General features: G+C 44.3%; 2 protein-coding genes across 2 annotated transcripts; one reads left to right on the forward strand and one right to left on the reverse strand.

Annotated features, from left to right (window-relative positions):
• Window positions 1-580: 580 nt before the first annotated feature.
• Window positions 581-1,339, reverse strand: LOC134496663 (olfactory receptor 5A2-like). Its single transcript, XM_063302375.1, has one exon. The coding sequence runs from the start codon at window positions 1,337-1,339 to the stop codon at window positions 581-583; it is 759 nt and encodes a 252-aa protein (XP_063158445.1).
• An 11,974-nt stretch (window positions 1,340-13,313) lies between these two features.
• Window positions 13,314-14,246, forward strand: LOC134497357 (olfactory receptor 14C36-like). The gene has a single exon (XM_063303018.1). It carries the CDS (start codon window positions 13,332-13,334, stop codon window positions 14,244-14,246), a length of 915 nt encoding a protein of 304 aa, XP_063159088.1. The 5' UTR covers window positions 13,314-13,331.
• Window positions 14,247-22,970: the final 8,724 nt, after the last annotated feature.

Consider the following 22,970-nt stretch of genomic DNA (forward strand, 5'->3'; position numbering starts at 1 on the left):
GATCGGCATGGGGAGATCTAATATTCTGATAAATAGGGAATAATGTAAGATTCCAGACATTTAATAACCCACACTAATAAATTGCTTCACTACCAAAGCGACAACATCCTTCCCACAAGCGAAGCATAAAATACAATATTCCATTAGTTGGGTTTTTGGTCTTCACAGAGCATGATTGTTTGCTAGTAGATGTTAATTACCAGGCTATGTAATATTGTCAGTGAAAGGGAGAATGGAATTTGCTGGTTGTTTATATATATTAATTATTGATGAAAATTCAATATTCCATTAGAAATGCTAAATTAATGTAAGCTACATACCACCATATACTATGAAATTCCCCTAGATTGTAGTTTAAAAAGAAACTCTGTGAAATAGCTGGAAATATTTGGAAAAGGCAAATGGTGCTCCCATTAGCTGTAATGATATAAAAAATATGTGCACAAAATGGTGAAGTTAGTTCCTTTATTAGTTATACTGCATTATTACAAAATAATCAGAGGGAAAACATCTCAGTGATTTTTCTTTACACCCACTGTTTTTATGATATTGTATGAATCTTAACTTTTAAAACTTACAACTATAACCTGCTTTTTCCAAGAGCATTCCAAAGGCCCCCCTGTACTTCCTTGTTTTGGAAGCAATAGATCAAGGAGTTGAGCAGTGGTGTAATGATGGCATATAGCACAGAAATGAGGCGGTCTCCTCCTATAGTGTGCGCAGATGAAGGCCGCATATAGGTGTAGATGATGGTGCCATAAAAGATGCTCACCACAGTGAGATGTGATCCACAGGTGGAAAATGCCTTGATCCTCCCATGAGCAGTGCGGATTTTGAGGACAGAGGAGACAATGAGAATATAAGAAAGAAGGATCAGGCCAAATGACACAATCATGATACTCCCAGAGATGGTGAAGGTCACCATCTGGCTGATGAAGATGTCAGAGCAAGATAAGCGTAGTAAGGGAGGAATGTCACAAAAAAAGTGATTGATTTCATTGGAGTGGCAGAAATGTAGGGAAAAGACCATGGCTGTGTTAATAGTGGAATTGAAGTGGCCAATAGTCCAGGAGGCTGCTAACAAACATTGACATACTTTTTGGTTGAGGAGTATAGTGTAGTGCAAGGGGTGGCAGATAGCTACATAACGATCATATGCCATGGCTGACAGAAGCACACATTCTGTGCTCCCTAAAGCAACAAAGAAATACAATTGCAGTGCACATCCTATGTAGGAGATAGCCTTGTCCCCTGAAAAGAGGTCCCATAGCATTTTGGGGAGAGTAGTGGAAATGTAGCAGATCTCCACAAAAGAGAGATTGCCAAGGAAGAAGTACATATGTCATGCACTGCCTACCGCAGAGTAAAACACTGACGCTGATTCATGCAAGAGCAGCTTCAGGTTTATTTCTTTACGTAGTAACAGTTGCGAAAAAAAAGCTGAGAGTGAGGAGAGCGTGCCGGTGCGGGGTTTAAATACCCCGCGCCGGTCAGCGCCCCCTCACCCTGGGTTACGTCATCCCCCCTTTGTCCTGCATGCTGTCTTGCCGGTAGGTGAAGGGTTGCGAGGCCCCTGCAGGTGCCCCGGGATCGCCCATCATCGGTTTCCTCATTCAGCCGGTGATTGCTGTCAGCTGGGCGATCTCCGTTGCGCTTGTGCTAACAGCTTGGGTGTGCCTCGCGATCCGCCTAACCTTTGTCCTTTCCACTCTCTCTTTTGTGTTTTGATGGCTGCATGCTCCAGCTAGGGTCTGTGGTTTTTGTTGTGCATGCTATGCTTATCTTGAGCCCCTTCCTCTGTTTCCTCGTTATTGTCATTTGTGCCGTTGTGCTGATGTCTTCCGCTCAACGGCACTCATGACATACTGCCCCCTGTCCGAATAGTGCCCCCCCCCGGCCTTCCGGTTTTTTACCAGGCGAGCTGTCAAAATGTTTTTTTTTTTTTTTAATTTACCGCCGGAGTGATTTCGCCCCTCCCTTTGTTCCGCCTTCTACCTCGTGTCCATCTAGGGTGTGTTCCCAGTGCGCATGCCCCGGCCACACCCTGGGCGTGCGCATGCTCCGGCCACACCCTGCTTGTTTGGCTCAGTATGGCGAGGAGAGAGGCGTGGCTAGTCGGGTGCTTTTCAGCTCAAGGTAGGGCCCTTATCTTTTTTCCAAGTGTGTCGTCTTTGTTATGTGTGCATCCTGGGCGTTCCCCCCAGGCATGCACAGGTGACCAATGTCACTCCCTCGTGGGCCCGGGGCGGGGGAAGGGTGAGTCCCGGGGGGAGGGAGGTCTACCCAAGTCGCGGGCTTGGGGGGCCCTTTCCCCTGGGGGTGCGGTTGGCGGGGGGGCCCACGGGGAAAAGGGTGTTCAGGGGCCGGTTCGGTTTGTCGCCCCTTTGGCTTGTCGGGGTACGTCTGGTGGAATGCCCGGGTCAGGTCTGGCACCTTGACGTGTTGCGCCGCCACCCATTCTGGGTGGGGGAAGTGTTTCCACCTTACTAGATAGTGTAATATTCCCCGTTGACGGCGAGAGTCAAGTATCTCTTACGTCGAAATGTTGTTGGCCGTCGATCATCACTGGGGAGGGCGGTGGCGTGCTCGGGTGCCATCGAGAGGTGGTTGCAGGTTTCAGGAGGCTGGTGTGAAATACCGGGTGGAGTCTCCATAGATTGTGCGGCAGGTCCAGGCGTATTGCCACCGGGTTCACTATTTGGGTTACTCGAAGCGGCCCAATATACTTAGGCCCCAGTTTTTTTGAGGGTTGAGGTGACTTCAGGAATTTGGTGGATAGGTAGACCATATCCCCTGCCTGGAACGTCGGTTGCTGGCGCCAGTGCTTGTCGGCCTGCTCTTTGTAGGCCTCCTGTGCTTCCTTCAGCGCTGCCGTGATTATTGGCCACGATTCCGCAATCTTCCGTCCCCAGTCACTAGCATCCACTTGGGGTCCCGGGGGTTGCGGTAGCTCCGGTATGGGGACAAAGTCGCGCCCCGAGACTACTTCGAACGAGGTTTTCCCCGTGCTCGTGTGGACAGCGTTATTATATGCGACTTCCGCAAATGGGAGCAGTTCGACCCAGTCGTCTTGGTGGTAGTTGGTGTATGAGCGTATGAATTGTTCTAGGGTGCCATTGAGGACCTCTGTGGCTCCGTCCGTCTGGGGGTGCCAGGCAGTGAATAGGGCCTGTTGGGTCCCCGTCAGCTTTAGGAAGGCCCGCCAGAATTTAGAAGTGAATTGTGTGCCCCTGTCGGTCACCACACATGCGGGACATCCGTGTAACCTGTACACGTGTATCAGGAAGAGTTTGGCTAGTTGTTGGGCGGACGGGACCGATGAACATGGGATGAAGTGGGCTTGTTTCGAAAAGTAGTCTTTCACCACCCAAATGGCCGTTTTCTTCTGGCTGGGTGGGAGATCTACTATGAAATCCATGGAGATTTCCTCCCATGGGCGGGAGGGCTCCGCCACCTTTTGTAAAAGTCCCGGGGGCTTACCTGGTGCCCGTTTGGCCCTGGCGCATGTCGGGCAGGACGCTACATAGGCTTTCACGTCCCGTCTCAGCGCGGGCCACCAGAATTGGCGTCGTGTGAGGTGCAGGGTCTTCAGGAACCCGAAGTGTCCCGCCTGCTTGGCGTCGTGGGATATGCGCAAGATCGCCTGGCGTTGCGAGTCTGGGACATATATTCTGCCTTCCCCCCATGCCAGGTCCTGTGCCATCGTCACCTTGTCGGGGTTTGCTAGGAGCCAAGGGTCGGTTTTGAGGGCAGCAGTGAGGTCTGCGCGTATCCCCCCTGGCAGTTGTGGTTGGCGCCGTCTGGTTACTGGTTGACCCACCGTCGGTTGTGCCGTGGGGTTGGGCTGCTTCCGAGCACTGCTCCGGGTGGTCACCGCCATCCCCAGCTGGGAAGCGGATAGGACTGTCCCGATCATGTCTGGGGCGGGCTCCTCGTCTTGGGGCAGTCGGGAGAGGGCATCAGCTAGGAAGTTCTTTTTGCCCGGCATAAACTTCAGCTGAAAGTTGAAGCGGCTGAAGAATTGGGCCCATCTGACCTGTTTTGGGCTGAGGCGTCTGGGCGTTCGGAGGGCCTCGAGGTTCCGGTGGTCAGTCCAGACCTAGAATGGTTGGGTGGCGCCTTCCAGTAGGTGCCTCCATGTTTCCAACACCGATTTCACCGCGAAGGCTTCCTTCTCCCAGACGTGCCAGCGCCTTTTTGTCTCAGAGAATTTCTTCGACAGGTAGGCGCATGGTTTTAGGACTCCTGTGGGGTCTTTTTGGAGTAGGATGGCCCCCAGGGAGAAGTCTGAGGTGTCGGCTTGGACCACGAACGGCCGTTCTGGGTCCGGGTGCGCGAGGATTGGCTCCGTGGTGAACAGCACTTTCAGCCTGTTGAATGCGGTTTGGCACGCGGGAGTCCAATTCAGTACTGTGCCCGGGTTCTTGGCGCGTCGTGTGTCCCCCACTCCTTTAGTCTTGAGGAGGTCTGTTAGGGGGAGGGCTATCTCCGCGAACCCCCGGGCGAATGACCTGTAAAAATTCGCGAAGCCGAGGAAGCTCTGGAGTTGGCGCCTGTTACGGGGGCGTTCCCAGTTCACCACCACCTCGACTTTTGCAGGGTCCATCTCTATGCCTTCCCCGGAGATTCGGTACCCCAGGTAGTCTAGGCGTGCTTTATGGAATTTGCACTTTGAGGGTTTGGCATAGAGTTTCGCCCGTTTTAGCTTGTTGAGGATTTGTCTGACTAGGGTCACGTGTTCCTTGTGCGTTTTGGAGTAGATAAGGACGTCGTCTATGTAGACCAGGACCCCTTTGAACAGGTGCTCATGCAGAACCTCATTGATGAGCTGCATGAATACCCCCGGGGCCCCTGCTAGTCCGAAAGGCAGCAGTTTGTACTGAAAGGTGCCTAGGGGGCAGTTGAACGCCGTTTTCCATTCATCCCCCTCCCTGATTCGGATTCGGTAGTACGCCTCGCGCAGGTCCAGCTTGGAGAATACTCTGCCCGTGGACAGGTGGGCGAGCATGTCTTTTACGAGGGGTAAGGGGTATTTATTGGATAGGGAAGCTGCATTGAGGCCCCGGTAGTCGGTGCAGAGCCGTAGGGTGCCATCCTTTTTCTCTCAAAATAGGACAGGTGCTCCGACCGGTGAGCATGCTGGCTCTATGAATCCCCTCTCTAGGTTTTTGTCGATGAACTCCCGGAGGGTTGCCATCTGCTTCGGGGTCATCGAGTAAATCTTCGGCCTAGGTAAGGGGACATCGGGCAGCAGGTCAATCCTGCAGTCCGTCTTGCGGTGGGGGGGCAGTTGATCAGCTTCCACCTCTCCGAAGACCTCTGAGAAGTCAGCGTATTGCTCCGGTAGGTCTTCTGGTGTGGTTGTGTTGTCCTGGGTTGCCGCCTCTGCTCGTCCCACCGTGGGGTTGGTCCTGCCCGCTGGAACTGGCGCCGGTACTCGCCGTTGTCGAATCGGAAGGTGCGGGTCGCCCAGTCGATGCGCGGGTTGTTTGTTGCAAGCCATGGTATCCCTAGACTACGATGGGCCGTCCTATGTGGGTTACCACGAACGATGTTCGTTTGGTGTGGGTACCCATTTGTAGGGTAACCGGCTCAGTCTGCATCGTGGCTGGTGTCCCTCCCGCTGTTGAGCCGTCCAGCTGGTGAAATGCCAGCGGCGTGGGGAGGGGGAGGCAGCGTAGGGCGAGTTTTGCGACTATGTCAGGGTGGATCAGGTTTTTCGAGCACCCCGAGTCCACTAGTGCCGCGGCCGTGGTGGCTCCGTTGCCCCCAGAGAGCTTGATTGCCGCCATTATTACGGCGTTTTCGCCGCTCTGTCAAAGTGGTCCGCGCCTCTGTCCCACCACCTGCCTCGCGGTGCATTTTAGGGCAGGCGGGGAGCGTTTCCCGCTGGCTGGTCTGGGTCTACGGCATCCTTTCCCCCCCAGTAAGCATCCCAGCCTTCGTCCGGTGTCTTTGGCTCCGGTCATTTGGCGGTGGGGGGGTGGCGGCGGGTTAGTTGGTTTGAGGTTAGGTTTCGGTGCAGGTTTAGGAGCGCTCGCTGGGGCTCGATTGGAGAAGCAATCTGCCGTTTTGTGCCCCATTTTCCCACACCTCCCGCAGGGCCCGCGAGTGAATTTCTTCCTTGGATATGTGGGACCGGCCGTCCCCACATGTGGCGCGGATACCTTTGGGTAGGTGTTGGTTTTGTCTTCCGTCGTTGCCATTAGGAAGGTGCGGTGCGCGTTTTCTGCTTTCCCTGCGAGGTGGATCCAGCCGTGCAGAGTCTCCGGATCGTCCCGGTAGAGAGCCCATTGAAGTACTTCGCGGTTGAGCCCCCTTTTAAACATTTCTAGCAGGGTGGTCTCGGACCAGTCGTTGATCTTCCCTGCTAGAGCTTTAAATTCGAGGGCGTAGTCCGGGACAGTGCGTGCGCCCTGTTTGAGGCTTTGGAGTGCGCTTTTAGCCCTCTCTTTGGCTAGTGGGTCCTCAAAGTAGCGCCTCATCTCGGTAATGAAAGCATGGAAGTCAGAGAGGGCGGGGGAGTTGGACTCGTACATTTGGACGTAGCAGTCCGCCGCCCGGTCTTGTAGTTTGATCGCCACGGCTGCGATCTTGTCCGCTTCAGAGTTAAAGGAGTGTCCGTGCCGCCCCATGAACTCCCTGGTGTTCGTAATGAAGAACGACAGTTTCGCGGGGTTCCCGTCGAAGAAAATGGGGAAGTCCTTTGGGGCCCGGGCGTTCTGTGAGTCCCCTCCTCTCGCTTCCCGACTCCTGGCTTCGTCCGCTTGGGCCGCTTGTTGATTCGCATTCAGCCCATGGGGGAGCGACGACCCGCTCGGGGTGTGGGCCTGCATGGGAACGTCGTTGGGCGGTGCCGGGGACATCAGCGATTGCAGCATGGTCCTGAGGTCCTGTAGCTGGGCCTCCATGGCCGCGAGTCTGGCTTGAGTTTCCCCGTCCGAAATCCGCACCGCAGCTGGGGTCGGGTCTGTCGGGGTGTCCGCCGGGTTGGGCCACTGGTGGGGTTCAGGCAGTCCCGTCCACTGGTCCGCTTCCTCCGTTTGGGGGTGCGTCGGCTGGGTTGCCTCTCCGTCCTCCACCGTGCTTGCTGCAGTTGGGCTGCCGCTCCACGCTCGTGGCTGGGGTGCGATGTGGGGCGGGGGGGTCTCTGCTGATCTCGGGAGGTATGTTGCTCCCTCCCGTGGCCGGGTCGCCTCCGCCGCCGTCTCCCTCTGGGGTTGGAGCTGAGGCTCGGGGTGGGCCGGGCGGGTGTCCGTGGCTCCTGGGGTCCGCGGTGCCTCTGGCCTCGATCGGTCCTCTTCTGCTTCTTGCCGTGCGGTTCGCCCGCTTTGGCCACGATGCGTCGGCCTCATTGCTCGTGGTCTTCTCGCCGTCTATTCCTCCCGCGGCTCGTTGTCCGGTGGGGCTCGGCGAGGCTGAGTTTGTGACTCTCAGCTTTATGTCATGCACTGCCTACCGCAGAGTAAAACACTGACGCTGATTCATATGAGAGCAGGTTCCGGTTTATTTCGTACGTAGTGTCAGTTGCGAAAAAAGCTGAGAGTGAGAGGAGCGCGCCGGTGCGGGGTTTAAATACCCCGCGCCAGTCAGCGCCCCCTCACCCTGGGTTACGTCATCCCCCCTTTGTCCTGCATGCTGTCATGCCAGTAGGTGAAGGGTTGCGAGGCCCCAGCGGCTGCCCCGGGATCGCCCATCATCGGTTTCCTCATTCAGCTGGTGATTGCTGTCAGCTGGGCGATCTCCGTTGCGCTTGTGCTAACAGCTTGGGTGTGCCTCGCGATCCACCTATCCTTTGTCTTTTCTTCTCTCTCTTTTGTGTTTTGATGGCTGCATGCTCCGGCTAGGGTCTGTGCTTTTTATTGTGCGTGCTATGCTTATCTTGAGCCCCTTCCTCTGTTTCCTCGTTATTGTCATTTGTGCCGTTGTGCTGATGTCTTCAGCTCAACGGCACTCATGACAAATAAGTACAATGGACTTTGTACTTCTTGGATTTTCTGGAAATCAAGAGGTTCAAATTTTATATAGCATTGTCTTCTTGATAATGTATCTTTTCATCCTGATGGGAAATCTTCTGATTATTTTTCTGATACTGGTCAATTGTTATCTGCACACTCCAATGTATTTCTTTCTAATCAATTTATCTATTGGTGACCTTGGTGCCACCTCTGCCATTATACCCAAATCTATTGTTAATGCCCTGATAAACTCCAACTGGATTTCATATTCTGAATGTGTGACACAATTGTTTTTCTCTTTCTTTTTCCTGTCATCAAATTTATTCCTTCTCACTGTCATGGCCTATGATAGATACATTGCCATCTGTCACCCATTGCACTTTGCATCCATAATGAAGTGGTCCATTTGCCTCCAAATGGCTGGTGGGGCATGGGTGGCTGGATTTCTGCATGCAGCTCTATATACAGTGAATATTTTTTCAATGCCTTTCTGCTCCAACATCATCAATCAGTTCTTCTGTGAAGTTCCCCAATTAATGAAGCTCTTTTGTTCTGATTCTTACCTCAGTGAAATCTGGATTCTTGTCTTTAGTTCATGTTTAGGAGTTGGCTGGCTGTCATTCATTATCTTGACCTATGTGTGGATCTTTACCACTGTGCTGAGAATGCCCTCAGTTGAGAGGAGGGAAAAGGCCTTTTCCACTTGCATCCCCCACCTCATTGTTGTTTCCCTATTGGTTGGCAGTAGCCTCTTGGCTCACCTGATACTACCTGCTAATTCTCCATCCAGATTGGACCAAGTGTTTACTGCCCTGTATACTGTTGTGCCTTCACTAATGAATCCAATAATCTACAGTATGAGGAACAAAGATGTCAAAGCTGCCTTTTGGAAATTGCTTGGTTGGAGACTATTTAGCAAACAATGATAATTCCCCTTTGATGTACCAATTTGTTGCTCACCTTAACTTTGAGCTTCAGCTTATTAAGAAGTTGCAGTCAGATTAGGATCACTGACTAGGTATGACCCATTGAATGTATGTAGTTTGTTTATTTCATGTATTATAAATTGTTCTTTGTTGCATCTGTCAAAATAAATGTTTTACAATATTGAGCCTCTTACAGAACCAACTCTCCTGAGAACTTGAAATGTGATTAATGTATTGTTTTGATTGGTGATAGTTTACTATTGGACTCCCCAAAACACTGCAGAAATATAAATATGGAACTATAATTAGGAACAATCAATATGACTGATTAATATTTAAGGAAAATGGTATATAGGGTATTCAAATAAAAACAGGAAGACCAGATGAGTCATGGCAAAGCATATGTCTACTTCTTTGAGTAACAAAAGAATAGTCCATGAAGCTCTGAGGATATTACTGTCTGTGAGGGATTTCTGCTACACCTTGTCCCTTTATCACCCTGACATATCTGGCACACTACTTCTAGCACCTAAAGGTACCTTTGTATAAAAGACAACTGTTTTTGCAATCCACATCTCAGACTTGTTTGCTAAATACTATTAAGCATATTCAAGCATCAAGCCAAATTCAGAGGTACAGTCTGGGAGCAGGGGGCCCAAATCAAGTCAAATAAATGTCTAATGTCTAATGTTTTGTTCATCTCTTTGACTGAAATCAAAAGACTCTCAGCAGGTCAAAATCTGTATAGCCTTACACTATGTAATTAAGTCTGGAGGGATACTAAAAGATCACTCAGATTGCCAGATATAAAGCTTCTCACTGGTGATATGCCTTTACCTGATCAAACAAGAGTTGCATAGTATTTTTTCCATTATTGAATCAGTACTGAAGGGTGTAAACAGCATGCATCAAAAGAAACAATAATTCTGTGCAGAAAAATAGTAAGTGATTTGTATGCTGAATATTTGACAGAAAAGCCATCTCCTGCTTTCTGGGGCAGACTGTAATTTAGTTAAATATGTCTGATTTGACTGTGTTAGATTCATTTTTATAATTTCAACATTGGGAAGATAATTTAAAGAAATGAAATTATAACCTAGTGCTTTCCTATAATGCAATATGTTGGAGGGGAGGAAAGGGGGATTTAGTTTCAGAAATTTAGATCCAAATTAAAAATGTTATGAATCAGAATAACGAGACTCAAGGATGGGGAGCTGCTCTATGTTCCATCCTAGGCAATAAAACCAATCTGTATTCAGCATGATGGTATCTTTCCAACATGCTGATAGTGGAAAATAAAAATGGAGATATTTCATTTGCAGAAATGTAGAGCCTATTACATGAATTGATCCCTAGTAGGGGAATAGCATCACTAACATTATTTCAAGGTGCATTTCCACTTAAAGGATAATGGATGGTGACATTTCTGAAAGTGTTTTCTGTTGGTGATAAGTAATTGACTCCAATTATCCAAAGGGATGCTGAACTGTAAAAAAACATTGTTAGGTATGGTGTGTCCATCTCATTTTCTAGTTGATAAAAAATATGGGACAACTCCCTCACCCTGATCTTATTTAGTGAGAAGGCTTTAAGGGTTTAATCCTTCAAATGTGGCACATTATTGTAATACAGTAAAATAGTATAAGTAATAAACTGTGAGAAAAGTGTGAATGGCAACCAAGGAAGCCAACTTTTATCTAGCTCCACCATCCCTTAGAAGTAAAGTTGGATGGGAGAAAAGATTTAGTAATATATCATCTTTATTCCTCATTCATCCTGCTAAAAGTGTCCATTATCATATAATTTCAAATATTACTTCATGAAGATAAAGATGTGAGTTGTAAAGTGATACAGTAACTGGGGTCAGCAACAGTTCTGTTGTACCTTTATATTGTGGGTTATTAAACAAGTTTATGCATTTCAGAAGTCCAAAAATGAAAGCATAATGAATAACCAAACAATTTTATTATCTAATATTTGAAATAAATGGTTATAAAGACCATGAAATCCTAAATACCTGATGATTTATGAGGAATATAGCATGTCTGGGATTGGTGGTCAAAACAGCTAGAAAGAAGTCATGGAATTTTATTTTTGTCTATGATAATTGCAGCGAGATTGTTGTATGCACAAAGGTGGAAAGATTCAGCACCACCCACGATGGAGTAAAGGTTGGTGAAGATGATGGAACTTGCTGAGATGACTAAATTGACTTCTTTGGTCAGAGACAAGACAACATCCACGTCTATTGCTGATGAAAAAATGAGCGTATGATTTATGGTTTTGATGATTAGACAGGATAGATTATAGAAAGAAGAGAGTTATGCTGTAGCCATAGAGTAAGAGGTAAATTTATAATTGTACTTATAACTGCTATGAAGAGATTGGAAGCTACTTCTTCCTATTGTCTTTCTATTTTCCTTTTCCTTTCTTGCACTTTTAACATTGTCTTTGATTTCTTTCTTTTCTCACTTTATATTAGTTTGTATTAGTTTTTTTCTTCCTTTAAAAAAACTTTAATAGACATAGAAATAGAAATAGAAATATATGAATATAGCATGAATAATATGTAAAGCTAACATACAAATGATACATAGTCATTCGTAAGAATGTAAGACACTACTTAATTGAATGAGGAAAAGCATAATAAAGAGAAATATTATTAATTTGCAGGAAGAAAGGTGTGTAGTCGGAGGGTTATATGTTCAGTTCTCTGGGGCTTAGTGGCGGACCCTGACAAGGACCCTGACAAGCCACTGTCTCCTTGAGGGATAGGCTCTTTCAGTCTGGGGCAAAAGGTTTGGCTTCAGAGGCTGAATTCGGTTTCTCTTTGGCTAGCAACTGAGGGGGAAACTCAGGGCTGCCTCCCTCTTTGCAGTTCTTCTGAATGATTTCAGCTATGAGTAGAGAGGAAAAGAGGGTAGCTGAAAGAGCAAGCTACCCAAAGAGAATGGCTTTCCTACTCATTTCCTACAAGGTTGCTGCCCTGGAGCAGAAGGATCACTAGTCCAGATATCCTAGGGTGGCGGGGATCAGAATTATTTTGGACTCCTTCTGACTAAGGTAAAGGTTTTATGGAAGAGCAGATGAGTTCCTGAAAAGGAATGCCAAAGAAGAATTCATGGCTCTTATTATTTGCAGATATGCTTTTCCTACATCTGCCATCGTTTAATCAAGATACAGCAATAAGCAATGTAAATGGGAAAAAGTCAGGGGGGATGTCTGCCCAATCTCAGCTTGAAAAACTCATCCTTGGGTCCCTTTTAAAATTAATTTCATTCGCTGTTGGTACTAAACTTATAGTACACAGGGATTCACTGAAAGGACTACTGAGGGCAAACCAATACTCTTCAAACTGGGACCCATTTACCAATGTATGCTTGCCCGATTCCTGTAAGAACAGGGGGTTGTTAGGTCTGACCAAAAAAAGCCACTAATCACTGGGAATAGTTGTTCTTTTTTCCTTCACTTCACCAAAGTATTGCACTTCAGCAAAGCTGGAGTTAAAGTAGGGTTAAATTTCACGGAGGAGGTGCAAATCATGAACCAGAGGTCTTAAGTAAAGTTCTATCTTTTCTTCTAATATACCATTGCATAGATAATTACTCAACTATTTTTGTTTGTTTGTTTCTTTGGCATTATAATCTGATTATTCAGCCAAAAAGCCACTAGAGCAGCTAACAAAAACATTAGCATTCACCTATTCTCAGTCTGTGTGGGTGTCTGTGTATCTGTGCTTTTGCATGTGAGAGACAGACAGACAGAGAGACAGAAAATCAGGCAGTTAGACAGTCTCTACCCTCAAGTATTATTTATTTATCTATTTATTTATTTTCTACCACACCTTTATTATTTTTATATATAACTCCAGGTGGTGAACATGCCTAATACTCCTTCCTCCTCCCTATGAGGTGGGTTGGGCTGAGAGAGAGTGACTGTCCCAAGGTCACCCAGCCAGCTTTCATGCCTAAGGCGGGACTAGAATTGACAGTCTCTTGGTTTATAGTCCATTGCCTTAACTACTAGACTAAACTGGCTCTTTATTGCAACATTTTATATCATGTTTTCACTTGCTAGGTTTATATCCTCCAGGATATCAAGTCATCGTATATAACCCCTTCTACTCATGTTTTTCACCACCACCATAGCCTTATAAGAGTGATTAGAAAATGGCTATTCCAAAGATGGAAGAGAACCTCCATGATTGAGGAGGTCTATGGAAGCCTCTTCTAGGTTAAACACTACACAAAGAATATGATTAGGATGGAAGGTGAGGGAAGGGTTGACGATGGGTTCCTTAATCAGTGATAGATTGAAATGTATGCAGAGGGCACTGACTGGAGAAAGACACTCCCTAAATGTTGTGGATGTGTTTTAACTGTTGTCCTGTTTTCTCTCACCTCTCATTCCTTGCAGATGTGGCATTAATCTTCGCCATAACTTAAACATGGACAATCAAACCACTCTGTCTTACTTTCTCCTCCTGGAATTCTCAAAAAATCGGCACCTGCAGCTTCTCCATTTCTTCTTATTCTTCATATTATACCTGGCAACTGCAACAGCAAATCTTCTCATCATCTCTGTGGTAGCTTTTGACCATCGACTGCGCAGCCCCATGTACTTCTTGCTAATGAATCTGGCGGTGCAGGACCTGGGCATTGTTTCAGTCATTGTCCCCAAATCCATGAGTAATTCCCTCATGAATACCAGAAACATCTCTTACTCTGGTTGCGTTGCTCAAGTCTTTCTCTTTATGTCCTTCGAAGTTTGTGATTTCTCCCTCCTGACAGTCATGGCCTATGATCGGTATGTTGCTATCTGCTATCCATTACACTATGAGATGGTGATGAATTGGAAAGCCTGCTCAAAAATTGTGATTGTGGTTGTGGTCACAAGTCTTTTCTATGGAATTTTACATACTATTGGCACTTTTTTCATCCCTTTCTGTTCTAATGTTGTCAACCAGTTTTTCTGTGAAATTCCAGAATTGCTAAAGTTATCCTGCTCTGGATTCAATCTAGTGGAAGTTGGAGTTGTAGCGGCCAGTGTCACTGCAGCATTAGGATGCTTTATTTTGATCATTGTGTCTTATGGCATGATCTTCAAAGCAGTGTTGAAAATCCCTTCTGTGCAAGGAAGGCAGAAGGCCTTCTCCACTTGTTTTCCCCATTTCATAGTCTTTTCCATGTTTTTGGTGTCTGGATGCTTGGCTTATTTGAGACCTCCCTCTAACACCCCAACTTACTTAGATTTAGCATTCACTGTCCTATATTCTTTACTTCCACCCCTGTTCAATCCAATCATCTACAGCATAAGAAATAAGAATATCATGTCTGTCCTGTCTAAAATGTGGAGATTCTGATACTTTATTTTGAAGAGGTTTTCTATCCTATTTTTTCTTACTGAAATGTTCTGTGTCTTTTTCCTCATTTGTATGAGGAAAGGAATGAAATTTCAAAGGGAGACACAGCTGAGACAGGAGTAGAGCCTTGCCACTCTGGACCAGTGGTAGCACTTGAGAAGGTGATGACTTACAATCCCTTATCCCTACTAAATAGCCTTGCTTTTCAGGGTGCTATGAGTTGCTTTAGCACATGCTGAGTGCCACAAGTTGCAAACTGCCAGCATAGTCAGTATATTAATTGCTTTTGTTTTTATATCTATGTATTAATCTAAGATTGTTGCTATTGTTTAGTTTTATTGTTTCTGGCCATAGGGCTGTAATAAATGTGATGATGATGAGTGCCACAAGTTGAAAACTGCCATTCTGGGCTTTAGTGAATTCAGAATCAAGGTCCGATATAATGATGAATGGACACCCTCAAAATCTTTCTAATTGCAGTTCTCTTCAGAGAATTTAATTTGAGCTCCTGCTTATTGTTGAATGCAGGCCATCTTTTATTAGGGAAAGAACCAAAGTAGACATTATCTTTGTGCAAATGACCATACCAATTTTTTCCCCCCAATGAATTCCAAGGGCCTTTTAAGGTCAAGAAGAATTCATCTGCAAAATAGATTACTGGAGCTGGTTTTATACATCACACTGAGCCATTGTTCTTCTCATTGGAAATGGGTCTGCTAGTGGCTTGGGACTTGCCACTTTGTGATGGAGAGGCACTGATATCAAATGCACTCTGGACACTGTGGAATATCTATAGAGGCAGCCTTCTTTTTTTGTACATTGTGATACTATCCTATTTTCAGGTAGTGTTCATTTCCAAAATTAAAAGCCCCTGTATTTCTTAATAAAATTACCATAACACAGAAGGATGCTTGTGTTCTAATGGGTTCCCTTAAAAATTAGAAAAATGTCATCTTTGTAAAAAAAAAAAGAAAAGACAAAACCTCATATTCCTTTCCATTTTTTTTTTCAAAAAATGGTTACAACCTGCCTGCCATCTTTCCTCCCCTAGTCCCCTGGCTTTCAAAGAAAGTTGTGGTTTCTAATCCAAAAGTTATGGAATTTTTGCCCAGATAGTTGAATGATGCTGAATTTCTCTTCATCCATTTTTCCCCCCTTAGAGAAAAATCCGGCAGAGAACATTATACATCATTAACAGAAATCAGTTGTGCCCCATCCTTAGATGCTGGAGGAAATTTGTCTGCATCACAAAAGCTTTTTTTTATTGCAGTTGCAATTTTATGGAAAAATAATCTTCCCATGGTAGAGGAATTCAGGTGAAGACTGGGAATTTTCTCAGCATTCATTGATGTATTATTTCTCCTGTATAATCTTTGCCCCACAAAAAATAGTACACAAAGGTATATCAGGAAATTTAGGGGTGTTACTTTGCACCATGAGCAACTTCTAAGAACTTGGGACTCCCTTGCACTGTTTAGAAACCTTTCAGTGATAGGAAAAGAAGGTGGCTATGGAGAGTAAATCCAAGCTTTTCTTTATCTCAAGTAGTGTCTCTCACTGAATTTGATCAAGGACGATAAGGAGCAGCATATCTCATCTTAGAATGTTTTGCCTTCATGCCAAGAAGGTTAAGGAGTTCCCGTTTTTACCAGGTGAAATGAAACCCTCTCACAGCAAAGGAGTATCTCTTTCTCAAGGTTAATTGAAGATGAGAAAGGACATACTACTCTAGCCAGGTGTCTCCCCAAAGACAAGGCAAAACAAAGGATAACCCAAGTGTGACACTTCAGGGACTGAAATAAATGCTTGCTTTAATCTGCATTACAGAATAACCATCACATGAAACAATAAAACCACCTAGAGTTCTATGTACCATGCACCTAAAGGAAAGAAGAACACACCACTCCCCAATTCCTCCCTGCCAATCTTCCACTAGAACCACCAGCACTTCAGGTGGAGTCCTCACTTTTCTTCCTCCTCCCACCCAGTCTCCTGGACTGGAGGGAAACAAACCCCAATCAACCTGCTTAACTGTCATGATCACCGTTGCAATGCTTGTGACATCACAACGGCTCGCATGACAATGCAGAGAAATGGGTCCCAGGCGGATTAAGGGAAAAGGCAACTAGGTAACAAAAGAGAGCAACAGGTGCTGGCAACAAAGTATCAACCCTAGCTGGAGGCATGGAAGAGAAAGATACAATGTTGCAAAAGAAAGCAATTGACAAGACCAGACCACGAGGCACGCCCGAGCTGTCAAAGAGATTACAAACCTGATCGCCCGGCAATGAACCATCACCGGCCAGGGAAGCAATCAAGGAAATGCCCGGAGCTCCACGACCCCTCACCTACTGATGATGGAACCGGCGGGGCTCAGAGTAAGGAGGGGTGGAGCGCTGACCGGCGCAGGCTATTTAAATCCAGTTCCGGCGCGCTCCACTCACTCTCAGCTTTTGTAAAGGGCACGTATACTGTTACTCAAAGAAAACCAGAACCTAAGCCTACACTAGTGTCTGTGTTTTTACTGGGTAGCAGGCAGAGCCTGACATTAACAGATGATGGGGCATGGATGAGGGACTCTGGTGCTGCCTCTCATGACCTTCCATACCCTCTTACACTCCACCAGCCAGTTGATGAGGCTTGGCAGTCTATTTTTCTCCCTAGAGACTAATACTAAAGCAAATGTGACAAGAGCCCACATTATTGGTGAGTGGTCTTTTGGGGAACCATTTTGTGTTAGTTGGTTGGGATCAGTGTTTTGGGGTATTTATAATAGATATTGTATTTATATTCTTTTTAAACTCTTTATTTCTGCCCCAAGATGTACTGGCCATATGGGCAGCCATATAATATAAATCAGTAAACAAATACTGACCATCTGAGGGAAAATAATAAAAAAATATTATTACATGTGATTTATTCAGTTTATGAGGATCTTCCTACACAATTTTCTATCTGGCCCTAGAGTCCCACTTAAGGTCAAGTACTCTCTTTTCTCTTCTTCAAGCATCTGCTCAAGTTCTCCCCACTTGCCTTGATAAACTTTTCACAGTGACCATCTTGATGGAGATAATATCACACAGCTGAGCTAAAGAAGTCTATTTAAAGAGATTTTAGGGTGGGATAACATGCACACATCTTTGGTGGGACTCGTTTCCTTAATTTCCTTCAAGCACTAGCCAGCAGAGCAGCTGCAATCTTTCAGCAAGTTATGAGCACGGAGTGTGTTCCACAGGTTACAATGCTTGGATAGAAAAGGACATCCTTTCCTTCATTATCACAAAAACACACAATCTCCTCCTTTCACACACCTGGCTGTTGTGGTTCAAAGTTGGCCTAGCATCTACCCAAGGGCATGGGGGACCTCTATCCAAATGGAGAAGCTCTGCTGGAATCTTCTGTTTCATGCCTTTTATGTTCTTGACAGTTGCTTTCACCTTTCCACATGGCATCCTCACTCTTCTGAGGTCACTTTTCTGACCCCCAATTTTGTTTTCCTGTTCCCAGGAGGTTAGTATGTGAACTGTGTGATAAGAGGTGAAATTGCCTCTCTGGCTTCCAGAGATGGCTTCTTGGGAACTCTTTCATAGAGGCCAGATCTAACACTTTTGTGGCCTTCTTTTAAATTTTGTTACAACCTTTGTGTTATGGAATGTGTCTCTGAATGTGTAGGTGATGTGGTGGATTTCAGTAATGATGCTGGTTCTCCGGAAGGAGGAAGCACATTCCAAGGAGCAGCACAAGATAAGAGAAGACATAGTCCAGGAGGCGGTTGTGGGAAGACCAAGAATAGCCCCACCCTAGAGCTTTCCCAGGTTATTTCCCCTTAGGTTAGGTAGAATAGCTGTAGTCTGGCAAGGTTTTGTCTATACGGTGTGAGCAAATAAAGAACTGAAGTTTGGCTGGACCGATTCTTGGTCATTCTTGGGCCGGGTGACACTCTAACCTTAACTCCAGGGTTGAATTTGTATTTCCTGACATTTATTGATGACTTTTCAAAATAGGTTTTCTCCTCTCTACATAAAGAAAAGACTATAAAGAAATGCAGTGTGGCATATTTTGATGAAACACAAGGAACTTATTGAAATGAAATATCGAGATTTCCTCTAGCAGTTGCAACATGGGAAATGGTGGAGCAGCTTCCAAAGAAGGCAGTTATTGACATCCATGATGCACAAGCACAAGACACAGAAATAGTGGCACAGCAACCAGAACAAGAGGACTGTGGAGTTTGAGCCAGTAGAACAGCTTTCAATCAGCACAATAAGACGGTGCCACCCAAAGGCTTACACCATCAGACAGAGCAGAGGAGATCCTAAGTTCTTCCACAAGACAACCAATTGAAGGGGTACCACACGCAAACACAAAAGACAAAATGTGTGGGTTCATGCTAATAGAAAAGTGATTTAATCTCTTCAGAGGAATAGAACACCTAAAGGCTTAGACTCTGTAGTATCAGACAGAGCAGATGAGACTCTCAATCTTTCACAACACAACACATGGAAGGAGTCACACACACACAGAAACACACACATGCACACATACAGACAAAATACATGTGGCTATAAGCTGTTAGAAAGGTGACTGAATCGCTTTACAAAGTTCCCAAAAGGGGGTGAGCTCTCTCTCATCCCAGTGGGTCTTCTATATTACATGGGAGGCAGAAGTGGACATCCAATGCTCTAAAGACAGACTCATCATAAAGGATATTTCCAAAAGCTTGTCAAAGAAATGATGAAATCTTAATGATGGCTTCATTAATTTTAACAAACATCTTGTACTTAGTGGAAGGATGGATATGCTAAATATCAATTTCTAGAACCATCAATATTTAATATGTATTAGACGTCATAAGCATATTTAGAAAATAAAAATGGTGGGCAGTTGGAAAAACCCTGGAGAATAGGAGTAGGAGAAGTAACGAGAAACAAACTCATAAGTTTATCTGCTGATAAATAGTCATTAACACAACATTGCAAAGATGCCGATATGCCTCAAAAGGATGGGGGAACCCTAGTCTACGTCATGGTGCAGCCCACGACAAAGCATTCTGGTTCTCAGCAATGCCAGAAATACTAACATTTCTGTTTGGGGACATTCAATTAAATGGATAGAAAACCCAGAATTCATGCCTAAAAGAAATCATTTACATTATTCATAACTAATTAATGGGAGTCATAGTCATGACAAGATAGCTCACAAATAGCTTTGAGATGGAGCATGCAATTGTTTCAAAGCTGGCTGTTCAATAGAATCCCAGGTGATGAGACCTGTTCTAGAACATATGTCATGAAAGTCTTCTCACTTAATCCACGTTTGAACATGGAAATTAGCTGCTAATTGCTAATTATGTTAAAAATACTGAAGCTTATTATAATATTTGCTTGTTTTCTTTGCATATTCTAGAGGGAAACAAAGTGATTGCCAAATGTAAAGTCAACTTATTATTAAGCTTGGCAAATAAAAGTCAAATGTTCCCAACGATGATACCGCTTTTACAAGACTGAAGGAGAATTCAACAGCATTTATGCATTACTGGACAATAACTCTGTGAAGAAGAACAGTAAGTGTTTAGCATGTTGATTATTGGAGAGAAAAGCCATTTTCTGATTTCTAGGGCACACTGGCACTTATTTACAGTACATGTGCATGACTTGACTCAGACTCACCTCTAGACTTTTGACATTGGGGAGAGGATTTAATAAATTGAAATATTAACCTAGTGCTTTGCTATAACAATTTGCTGTAATATAGAAGGTAGATTAAGGGTGTTATGAATCAGAACAATGGGAATCTATTTCAGGAGAGGGGGCAGCCTATAAGCTCCCTAAATAATAAAACAAGTGCATACTTAATATGATGGTATATCTTTCACATGCAGATACTGGTTGTTAAAAATAGAGATATTTTACAGTTGGCACAAATTTAAATCACCCTGCATGAACTGATCACTAACTGCTGAATTAGCATCCCTAAAGTGAGTCACCATGTGACCGGACCCAATTTTACGACGATTTCTTACAATGATCATTAAGCGAATCACTGTGGTTGTTAAGTGAATCCAACTTCCCCAATGCACATTTATGGCCAGAAACTGGCAAACAGGTTGCAAATTGCAATCACGTGACCACAGGATGCTGCAACTGGTCATAAATGGGAGCTAGATGCCAAATGCTGGAATTGTGATCACAAGACTACGGGGGTGATGCGATGTTTTGTGACAGTCGTATCTGTGAGTACAGGTTGTAAAGCACTATTCCCGAGGCTGTTGTAATTTCAGACCATCTCTAAAGGAACGGTTGTTAAGCAAGGACTACCTGTATTGGTTCATTTTTGTGTGCCATTATTATCTTATTTTTCAACCAAAACACTCCCAGAGTACCTGACAGAACAATTATCTCTCTCTCTTTGTGCTTCTGTGTGTTGCACATACACAGGCATTAGACAGTTTCTGCTTTCAAGCACCACAACAAACTTGACTTTATGAGTTTGTTTGATAGCTTTGTACCCTGCCTTTCCTGCAGATCAAGGCAGTATATACAGTACCCCTCCTTCAATTTTTCACCAAAAACACAATCCTATAAAAGTGCTATCAAACTGGGACTTCTGGGAACAGTGGACTGAACATGGCTCTGCTTTTCTGGAGCTGATGACCACAGCGAAATAAGGAGCTGATGAAGGGATCGGCTCCTTGAGATTTCTCTCCAGATCTAGGAGAGTAAACGGATGACCCACAGGTTTGCTCCAGTACAGAATCTCCCTGCGAAGAGATAGTTTAACAGCTATCTCCAGTTCAACAGCTATTTGAGAGTACTGGGAGCTGAGGGAAAAATCATCTTGCCTAAGCCGGCAGTTGGGTGCCTTTTAAAGAGACACTGGATTTGCCTACTTTCTCTCTTAGTTACATTAGGAAGCTACCTTTTACTGGTTTCTTAGAAGTTAAGAACCTTCCAAAGGACAAGTTTTACTACACAGCAGGAGAATTGCCTTCTAAGCTGGATGAAAGTAGTTTTATATAAGTGTAAGGATTAAAAAGAGATTATTCATTTTATGAAAAACACCAAAAGGGAGACTAGAATGTGGATTTGGGAAGGTTAAGGGGCTCGATGGACTTGTAAAGATATTTCCTGTGGGGTGCTTAAAAAATTATGAAGAATATATGAAGATTTTGAAATTAATTGGAAGAAATCCCTCTATGAGAAAGTTTTGCTGGCTGGAAAATAAACAGATGATAAGAGGAAACTTGAAGGTTGACTAGAGGGAACCAGAGAGAACAAAAGATTACAATTAAAGGAGAAGAGACTTCATGATAAGGTGGAGCAACGCTATTTGACTTTAGAAGAAACTAAGGCTATTTGGGAACAATACACTCTAGAACTACCTGCAAACTGTGTGATACAATAACAGACAATATAGAAGAACATCAGAATTACTGGATAAAATAGAGACTGGGGCTGATTTGAATGAGGATTTGGATTTTTAAAAAATGCTGGATGACAAAAGTGAGACGGAAAAAGATGCCAAAGTGGATGGACAAATGAAACCAGCTGATGTCTTTAGAATCAAAAGATATTTACAAATCATAAATCAGAAATGTGACTTGGAAAGAGTTTTTTCCATGGATTTACAAAAGGAGTGTGTTAAACCAAGGAAGCTGTTTCTGGGAGGAGGCAAACAGAAATGATTGAAGCTGCTCCTGAAAGGAGATGAATAGAACATGATCAGGAATGACCTTGTGGGACATTATTTGACAGGGCTAAAGATCAAGCTTTTTAAAAGTAAACAGAAGTCTAAACAGTGAATTTATTTGATCAGGGTTAAATATCTATATGTTAGAGTTTCTTGTAGTTATTAATGGGATTTTCTTTGACCAGAATTGTACGGCAAGATTTTAAAGATCTGTTTATAAATGGGGAGAGGTTTCTTTTGCGTTACTTTGTAGAGGAAGTGACAAATATGATTACAAAATGGATTTTTTGATAAAGGTTAAAATATATGTGTTACTTCTGGTAGCTATTAAAAAAATTGCTAATTAGGACAGTATGATAATTTTCTGTAGTGTGATAATTGAGAACGGATGAGATAATGGAAGAAGAGATCATTTTTCCTTTTTTTCTACTAGAGCAGCTGTTAAGTCACTGAAATTGTTTATACTTGTCTGGAGGGAGGGGGTGTCATCTTTAATATATCCTCCTTTTCCTTTCTTTTTAATTTATATTCTTTTTTCGATTTCCACTTCTCTTTTCTTTACTCTTTGTATTTTCTTTTAGTTTGTATGAGTCTTTTATCTTTGTATTTGTAAACTTTAAAAAATTATAGTTAGAAAAATAATTTTACAAACTGCTATGAAACTGACCGGTGTAAATTCTCCCAGGTTTCTTCCATGGCTAAAAATGGTCTTGGCAGGCGCTTCCCAATTCTAGGCAAGCATTTTAACAATTGTAACAAGGAAAAGGATTGGGATGGAAGAAGGAAAAAAAAAAAGGTGTTTCTGTTTGGTTCTTTAGTCAATGATGGATTGACCTATATGGAGAGTGCTCTACTTCAATACAGCCATTCTTTCAAATGTGTAGTCCTCGTTTAATTGCAGTAACACTTTCTCATATTTTTTTTTTCCTTTCTGCTCTAAGTATGTCTCAAGTCATAGCTTCACTGTTTTCTCTAATGTATCTCTCACTTCAGATTCCTTGCAGGTGAGGCGTTCATTTTGGTCATAACTTAAAC

The sequence above is a fragment of the Candoia aspera genome, chromosome 4 (genome assembly GCF_035149785.1).
Source record: "Candoia aspera isolate rCanAsp1 chromosome 4, rCanAsp1.hap2, whole genome shotgun sequence".
Lineage (NCBI taxonomy): Eukaryota > Metazoa > Chordata > Lepidosauria > Squamata > Boidae > Candoia > Candoia aspera.